The 9,498-nt window shown below is 43.9% G+C and overlaps 1 protein-coding gene across 1 annotated transcript; it reads right to left on the bottom strand.

Annotated features, from left to right (window-relative positions):
* Window positions 1-7,157: 7,157 nt before the first annotated feature.
* Window positions 7,158-9,047, bottom strand: PIGM (phosphatidylinositol glycan anchor biosynthesis class M). The gene has a single exon (XM_009909170.2). It carries the CDS (start codon window positions 9,026-9,028, stop codon window positions 7,769-7,771), a length of 1,260 nt encoding a protein of 419 aa, XP_009907472.2. The 5' UTR covers window positions 9,029-9,047; the 3' UTR covers window positions 7,158-7,768.
* Between the last annotated feature and the right edge of the window lie 451 nt (window positions 9,048-9,498).

Raw genomic sequence — 9,498 nt, 5'->3', positions numbered from 1 at the left:
CAACAGCCAACCTCTCCAGGGCCTCACTTTTGCCCCTGTTTCTTGATCACTTTGCTCCATCCTGCACATGTGAATTTTGGCCCTGGCCTTGCAGTATTTCTTTCTGGTGAACTAACAACATTTGGTTCACTTCCAGCAACAAACTTTCTTATACTTAATCAACTAGTTTATCAGAGCATGAGAGAACATTGGTCATGACTTCAGTTCCTGTACTGCTGGAATTAACAAGATGGCTGTTGCCAGCACTAAACTTGGGAGTGCTAATGCTAATTAAAATCTATTTTCAAATACACCTGACAGTTTTAAGGTAGAGAAGTACTTGTTACTCATGTGAATTTCCAGACTGTATATTTTTAAAAAGTTTAAAAAAAAAAAAAAAAAGGTGCTGCTTTCTTCAGGAACATGTCATCTGTGAGAAAGAAGTAATGAATGTGATACAGCATTTGTCCTCCTGTAGTGAGTTTATCACCATGTGTGTCCTCCAAACTCTTCTGAGTAAGAGAAGCTTGAAACTAGAATTTACAAGTATTACTATTTTTGGTTAAGTTTTTAATTGTCATATTGTTGTTGTAACAGAAAGATGTGGCAAAATAGTGCTAATGTTGAAGCTGACATAAACTATCAGTAGCTTTATTATCACTTGACTGAAGTCCACATAGCCCCTTCAGACAGTTTTCCCTCAGGTGCATTTGGGTGAAATATATTAAAAAAATACTGTAACAGCTAATTCAAATGTGACTGTGTTCCTAAAGGTAATCTTAATTATTCCATGTATTCACACTATACAGTGTGGAAAATAAAGAATACTAATCATTTAATCATACTTCATTTTCCACTTCATTTTCTAAGCCTGTTTCCTGGGTAATTCAATCTACTGGATCAGTGGGAGGGACATGGGATAGATTAAAAAAAAATGTTGACTGTCAGGTCACCAGGGGATTTGAATTAATGTTCTTTTGCATAGTATATAAGCACACGGGCCACAAAGTACAGCTCTCCTTGGAAAATTACTGACAAAACAGTAAGCTGCTGACTTGTGAAGCAGTAATCAGGTTTTACTTGAGTTAACCTTCAAAAAGCAGTTTTAGAGTGACTGCTCACTAATACTCTCTTGCTACATCAACAATATTGCCTGTTAACAGCTTATACCAGTCACATCTGTACAAATCTACAAGTGCTACTGTAGGATGCAACATCCTATAGACCCCCTTTAAATAGTATGATGGAAGCAAAATTAAGTTCATCCAGCCTGACAACTGCTAGATTACCAAATCCCATTTTCCTCCTGTAAAAATGGAAAGCACACTTGATAAAATACCCTTCATATAAATAATGTAGCTTCCACAGTCTGAGCATATTGCTGAGTTTGCCTGCATTTCAACTGATTTCAAAGGCTGAAGTTCTCTTTAGTATAATCAGATACAGACATTTCCTTTAGATATTTCTTCCACAGATGTTCTAACCTGCTTCTCCACTAATTTCCACAAGAAAGTAGTAGAGATCGCTTACCTGTCATTTCTTTACATGCAAGCTATGAAATACTTTATCTGAAGAGAATGTTAAAGGCTCCCAGTTAAGCTCTAAGAGGCTGAAGACAAAACTTTAACTATGCATTAAGGCTGCCTCTAGTAAGCAACTTCTTATTTCTGCAGAAGCCCATGCCTGCCTCAGAACATGCCAAAGAGGAGGGTGATGAGGAATCATTTGCTGAAAAAAGATACTATTTACTTATGCTATGAAAAAGTAAGACATTTTGGTCTTCTTTGTATTACTGTAGTATCCAATAAAAGAGACTTATTAAATGCATGGCTTTATTAAGGTGTTTACAGAAAAGTAATTAAAAAAAAAAAAATCTGATACTTTTACTAATACAAAATGTAGGTCTCTGACCTTGTTTGTCATGCAGCAAGACAGAAGCAAGGCTCATACACAAATAATGTGACCAGTGCAGATTGTTAATGAAAAACATCAGGACACTGGTAGAACGTGCACTGTCAAATAGAGTTACAATTAGGTGGTTCTTGAACATGTCCATCACAATTCAAGATCCCTGCTGCATATGCTTTTACTTTCCATATGCATCAAAAATCACGTGATTCAAGTTTTAGTCACTAAAGTGCTAAACAGAAAAAAATATTTAAGAAACCCCTTTTACAGAAGGCAACTCTGAAAAAATATTCTTAAAACATGTCATGATATGAACTTTTAATTTTGTTTCTCTATGGGCAGATAAATGTTTCGGTTTGTGTATATGGTGCATGTACATAGGCCCTTAAGCAAGAAGGTTCCAAGAGTGGTTTGGTTTCAGTTCTGACTACAAGGTTTGTCCTAAGTGCAGGGTAATTCCATACCACAATGCTGCTTTGGAAAATATATGAAGAATATACTTTATGAGTTTCATGTGTTCACTATGTATTTCTAAAGTCCTTTTAAAACAGAGGCCTCATTCTTCTCAGCTAAGAAAACAAAACCAAACTGAAAATTAATCAATTGCTTATAATTGACTGTCTCTTTGCTTTCTCTGTAAAACACTAGATAAAATACTGGAGTTTCCTCCTTGCTGTGAAACAGAAAAGCTTTGAGGTTTCTTGGGAAAAAAAGAAAGCTGATGAGCTCAGTTTAGAGCACATAATTGCTGCCTTTACTATTACAGGAGTCAATACAGTAGTAAGAGGGCAGTTGGGTGGTAAGGACTAGGTACATGGATATTGTGTCAGATGGTAATTTAGCATGCTCATAGTAAAACTTAATGAAATATTTATTATTATATTTTTGTTTACTTTGTTATCTGAGTAATTCCACTTATAAACTACAGGAAGTCACTGTTAAATGCTAAAGCAAATAATTGCTAGTGCTGAAGCTTTGACTGGAGTCACCTGTGAATCCAGGCATGACTCTTTGGACTGCAGGCTATGGTGTAAAAAGCAAGGCAAAAATGGTGTCCGTATTGGTACACTGTTCATTCATTTCACTTTGTCTTTCACCTTGCACTTTGCATTCCAGGGCTGGTTTCAGTGCAATGTGAAAAATTTGTGCAAATGAGACACTTCAACTTTTTCTTTTATAAGAGTAGTGCACATCACAACTTTGCAGCCTGTGGCAGAGAATGAAGGCTAGTATTCACACACATCAGTTCCTAATTAACAGAAGATAAATGGACATAAAATTAAGCAAAAGAGTTTGAACAACCATCAAAAGCAATAAATGCTCCATAGGAAATGAATCTGGTAAATTTTGAGAGCATTATAATTAATCACCATGACTTGTTCATGAATTATACCTTGTTCTACACTTGGCTACAATTATTTTGCTTTAATGCTTTTCATCAGTGAATAAAGTTATTCAATGCTATTTACCTATCAAAAATGATTTGCAAAATCTAAACTCTCAATTATCTCTCCTGTTTGCCTCAGCTCATTTCTCCCATCCAATTTCTTATGGTTCACCACTTATAAATCCCAAACACACTGGGGTGACTGGCTTACTTACAAAATAACAACCATAAAAAGAAGAACTCAAAGTGGATAATTAAATCTATGACTGCAAATCCAAGTTTGTATAAAACTCTTTTTATGACTTGTTTATGCATGGCTTTCTCAAATCATTTCTGAAGGGTTGGTATTGACCTACAAAGGTAAGATTCTCTTCAGTTCCTGCTGCCACAGAAGTTGCCTTCTCAAGGCCTCAAAATTTTTCAGTTATTAAGGAATCAAGAATTTATTTGTCATAAGGAAATTACTTCCTATCTAAAAATCAGTATTATAAGACTGTCATGAACACAGTAACTCAAAATGTTTTTCCTGAAAACTTTTTGAAGCTGGAAATGCCTTTTGTCTTTCATTTTCCTTCTTTGTCAACAGGATGGAAAAAACAGGACAGTGGAAAGGTCTAGGCACAGTGCAATTAGGTCTTCTAGAGAGATACAAAACATTGCTTTGGGGAAGAAAATAGGCTTGCAATAGAAAAATGTTTAATGGGTTACAGAAGATCAGTTTTACCTTGCAAGAAAAACAACCTATCACCTGCCTATTACGATGGCTTGAACAGAGGTGTTGGCAAAGCAGAGCTTCTTCAGTCTTTTGGTGAAACACAAAGTGGGCATGTCAAACCCTACATTAGAAAATAAAACCACATGGGGCACTTTCACTTCACACACACACACATACAAAATATTTTGGTGATTAATATAAAACTCAAGTGTGTGTGTGAGTGGCTCGTGCCACCAGTCATTTGACTGACAAACCTCTTGTGTGAGATACAGACAAGCTGGTGGTTCCGTCTTTCTTCTTTCATCCCAGGCAAAGCAGGGGCAAGGAAATCATTACCATGTCAGCTAAACCTGAGCAAAAGCCCCAATACAGTTTGTCAAAAGAATTATCTGCTGCATCATACAGTTTCTGGTTTAGAAAGAACAGGCTGGCAGGATCTTCACAGTGTGAAGGCAAAAATGAGTGCAGAGGAGCAGGGGAAACCAGAATGCCTTCCAGTGCAGGAGCAGAAGCACCACCACTCTGAGAAAATCGTCCTTCCTCGTAACACATCAGAATGGCTGATTTGGACCATCACACCTCTTGAAAATATGCCCTAAGGCCACCTCAGTGGTTCTGAGAAGCAATGGGGAAAAAAATTGCACAACCAGGAAAGAAAAGCCTGAATGTAAGAAAGCTGGGAGCCACTCCAGTCCTGGAGAAGCAGGCTGCCTCAGGGGACTGCAGATTCAGAGAAACAGCATGGTAACCGTGAACTTTGAAGGCAAACCCTCTTGCCTGCATCTTTTCCTGCTGACATCTTTGGGAATCCTATGGAATGACTGAAGTTATTTTGCTCCACCTTATATACCAAGGGTTTCACTTTCCTGTAAAATCTAACTGGAAGTTGCAGAAAACATGAAAATGCCTGTTTTGCACATGCCTGTCTAAACTTGAGATTTTACTAAAAAAGACCAATTTCCACCTCTGTCAAGGGCTGTGTACCCCAGACTCCTCACTGGATATTCTGCAGAGTACCAAGTCTAAAATGGCTCTGAACCTCTCTCACTACCACTTAACACTCAATTCCACATCTGCTCTTGTGCCTCATCTAGGAATAAGTATCTCATTTTGACAGGTTGTAGAGCTTCCTATTTTAACACTTATGACAACTGCTCCACTTCCTGAACTCTCTTCACTTTCATTATTTTTAATATCAGAGATATTAAACTACTGAAAATTTGTATTTCCTATTAATTTGTGTTATAAACTCTATACTGCTTTTGGGAAGCAGGTGCCATTATTTTGATTCTTTGCATTTGCTACTGTTAACATCCATGGTAACTGCTGTTAACTAACTGCAGTTTGAAGTTTAGCTGCAGCTTGGATTGCGGAAGCAAGGAACACAAATATTTTTGTGTTGCATATCTCTGTGACCCAAAACAAGTATTTGGAAAAGTCTTCCTTCATGACAAGCATAAATCTGTTCAAAAATTCAAACAGCACTGGAAAGGGAAAAGTATCTGAACAAGAATGCACATCTGAGTTCCAAAATAAATTACAACTTTCAAGGAGTCCATGACTTGTATGAAATAACCACTTTTTTCTCCTATTTCACTGAAGAAAGACCCAGTACAAGCCACAAAACTGAAAATGTTATTGTGAAAAGACAAGGAAAAAACCCAACAGTGTACCTATGAAGTTACTTCATCACCTTCATTCTTGTAGAACATCCCACCCACTTACTGGAATGTACAGGACTCTGGAACTCCAACATGCCTTTATAATCCATGCTCTTCTAGAGAAAAAGCCAGTCCTCAAGAAGCAAAGTAATGGTGAGGAAGTGGATGCTGCGGAGTAAGAAGACTGGGGCTGTTCCATGAAGGGGTAGAAGAAGGAACTGAGGATGACCCCATTATGGGTTATACCCTTGCTGACCAGGGTGCAGTCACACACTGTCTGAAGATGGCATGTGGGAGATAAGTGCTGGTAATGAAGCCTCAGACATGGTGAGTAAAGAACCAGTCTAGAATCCTTCCACAGAATCACAGAATTAACCAGGTTGGAAAAGACCTTCAAGATCATCAAGTCCACTCAGCACCATCTAATCAACTACACCATGGCACTTAGTGTCTCATCCGGTCTTTTTTTAAACACTTCCAGTGATGGTGACTCCACCACCTCCCCAGGCAGCCTATTCCAATGGCCAATCACTCTTTCTGTGAAGAATTTCTTCCTAACATCCAGCCTAAACTTCCCCTGGCACAGCTTGAGACTCTGTCCTCTCCTGTCACCGGTTGCCTGGGAGAAGAGACCAACCCCCACCTGGCTACAACCTCCCTTAAGGTAGTTGTAGAGAGCATTAATGTCTCCCCTGAGCCTCCTTTTCTCCAGGCTAAACAGCCCCAGCTCCCTCGCCTCTCCTCATAAGGCTGCGCTCAAGGCCTCTCACCAGCCTCGTTGCCCTTCTCTGGACATGTTCCAGCAAGTCAACATCCTTCCTAAACTGAGTGGCCCAGAACTGGACACAATACTCAAGGTGTGGCCTAACCAGTGCTGAGTACAGGGGCAGAATGACCTCCCTGCTCCTGCTGGCCACACTGTTCCTGATGCAGGCCAGGATGCCATTGGCCTTCTTGGCCACCTGGGCACACTGCTGGCTCATGTTCAGCCTACTGTCAACCAGTACCCCCAGGTCCCTTTCTTCCTGGCCACTCTCCAGTCACTCTGACCCCAGCCTGTAGCTCTGCATGGGGTTGTTGTGGCCAATGTGTAGAACCCAGCACTTAGATGTGTTGAATCTCATGCCACTGAACTCTGCCCATCTGTCCAGAATGTCAAGGTCCCTCTGCAGAGCCCTGCAACCCTTTAACACATCAATACCTGCCCCCAGCTTGGTATCATCTGCACATTTACTGATGATGAACTGAATCCCCTCATCCATATCATCAATAGAGATATTGAACAGGATGGGGCCCAGCACTGATCCCTGGGGGACACCACTAGTTACTGGCTGCCAACTGGAAGTGGCACAATTTACCACCACTCTCTGGGCTTGGCCCTCCAGCCATTTCCTAATCCAGCACAGAGTGCTGCTGTCCAAGACATGGGCTGACAGCTTTGTCAGGAGTTTGCTATGGGTGATGGTGTCAAAGGCCATGCTAAAGTCCAGGTAGACTACATCCACAGCCTTCTCCACATCCACCAGGCAGTCACCTGATCATAGAAGGAGATCAGGTTGGTCAGGCAGGACCTGCCCCTCCTAAATCCATCCTGGCTGGACCTGATCCCCTGGCCATCCTGTTAAGTCAGATCAAGATGATCTGTTTCATAGTCTTGCCTGGCACTGAAGTCAGGCTGACAGGCCTGTAATTCCCTGGCTTCTCCTTCTGGCCATTCTTGTGGATGGGCATCACATTGGCCACCTTCCAGCCATCTGGGACCTCTCCAGTGAGACAGGACTGTCGAAAAATGGAGAGCGGCTTGGCCAGCCCATCTGCCACTTCCCTCATTACCCTAGGATGGATCAGACCAGCCAGGAGCAGCAGAAAACAGGGCTAGAAACAGTGCTAGAAAGGTTACAAGCCAGTTTCAGGGACTACATGGGTGACAGGTACAACTGCACCCACTGGGAATGTGCAGGGCAATTAAGGCAAATCAGTGCCCTCACAGGTCTGAAACAGTGTAGTTTATATACATTCATGCTACAAGGTACATGCATTTACACTAGAGACAGTGCTGGTGATATGAAAATTCTTACCCAAGGACAGTAGGGCTGTTTCTGGATTTTGGATTGTTTATTACTGTTGTTTTTTTGCAACTAGTGCCTCTTTTTGATAATGTGAAATAATTTGAACAATTATGAAACTATTAATTAAAAGGAAAAGCAAGCCTGCCAACCATATAAGTAAAAAAGTGTTATATCCTTTGAACTCCAGAAAGTAGGCAGATGCAAGCCACAGGCCTTGTCCAACAAACCACAGGAACAGAAGCAGCGTACTACGCCGCCAGGACATCTTAACACTAGGCATTATGAGGGGCAAAAGGCAGAGATACCAGACAAAGTACTGGGATGTGCATACTTTGTTAAAACTCACAAAAATAGCAGTGTGTAGGAAACAACAGAAGGGAAGATCTCTGTAAAATGCTAAGGACACAACCAGGAGCATAAGCAGCTGGGGTAGGAAAGCTGCAAGCCCAAGAGCAAAACTCCATTTGCTCTCTGAAGTTAGGTACAACATGTAGAAATAGGGAGAGAAATTATGACGGCTGTCCCTCCTGGTCAGGTGGTAGAGGTAGGCATGCTCCAAAAACTCCCAGCCATAGAGGTTATAAAATGCAACAGTCAAGGCAGCCAGCACAGATCCAGCAACTGTTCCAAAAACCAGCACATTGCGGTTCAGCATCTTGACGAAAAGCTGCCAGAGGTATGCTACGAATGCAAACTTTGCTTTTTTGTCACTCCCCAGCTCCACTGCCCCTTCCCCGCTGCAGCGTTTGCTCTGCAGATGGAGCACTATCGGCAGCGCGTAGGTCAGTGGGTATATTTTCATATGCACCGACAGCCCATAGCAGACTGCGGCTTTCCCTACGTTCCCCCTCTCCACAAAGTACAGAGTAGCGAGCACCAGCAGCGCGACTACGGCCTCTGCATTGCCCCGGCTAGAGACGGCCATGGGTAGAGGGTTAAAGAGCCAGGCGGCGGCGCAGCACCCGCAAGCCTGACCAGCGGCGGCACCGCGGTGCCGCAAGATCTGGTAGGCGACGACAGCAGCCGCCAAGTCCCCCGCCACGAAGAGCAGTTTCCCGAAGACCTCGGCGAGGTAGACGTTGGGAGTCAGGAGCCAGGCCACGAGCGGGGTGTAGCGGTAGGTGGCTCGTCCGTAGGGCGACCGCCCCTCGGTCACCAGCCGCGCCGCGTCGGTGAAGACCCGGTAATCGACGTCGGTGTAACGTACCCGCATGGCCCCGTCCTGGTGCAGGCCGTACAGCACCAGGCCCAGCCTCGCGAGCAGCGCCGCGCCCAGCGCCGCGCCCACCCCCGGCCATCCCCCCGCCATCCGTCTTCGGAGCCCGTCTGCTACCGCAGTGCTCTCAACCGGCACCGCTGGGCGTGAAGAGGGGGTGGGGGTGAGAGGTAGGGGAATGGTTGGAAGGGCTCCCGCTCGGCGGGGAGGAAGCGCGGCTCCACCAGCGAGCCGCCGCGCGCGTTCTCAACTTCCGCCTCTGCGCGGGGGGACGAAAGGGGATCGCGCACGCAAGCGCGCGCTCTCTACGGCCGTCGGGCGGCGGCGCGTGCGTGATGGGGGCGGGGAAGCCTTTGCCCTGGCTGGGGCGTTGTTGTTACGAGTGTTGGAGCAGCTGTGGCTTGTTGGGTGGGTAGGAGTGGGTGGTGTCCGGGCAGGTCCTCTCTGGTCTTCTCAGTGGCTGGTGGCACCCTCCTGCCTATCAGGGCTACAAGTCCGCGTGTCCTTCCCTCCCCGCCGCTGCGAGTCCTAAACCGGGAGTGCCACTGTCTCGGCTGTCCCTG

The sequence above is a fragment of the Dryobates pubescens genome, chromosome 6, assembly GCF_014839835.1.
Source record: "Dryobates pubescens isolate bDryPub1 chromosome 6, bDryPub1.pri, whole genome shotgun sequence".
Taxonomy (NCBI): Eukaryota; Metazoa; Chordata; class Aves; order Piciformes; family Picidae; genus Dryobates; species Dryobates pubescens.
Note: the sequence above shows the minus strand (reverse complement) of the source record. Positions and strands in the feature narration are given on the sequence as shown.

Coding starts and splice junctions, on each gene's coding strand:
- PIGM (XM_009909170.2), bottom strand. CDS start 9,028: ATGGCGGGGGGATGGCCGGGGGTGGGCGCGGCGCTGGGCGCGGCGCTG.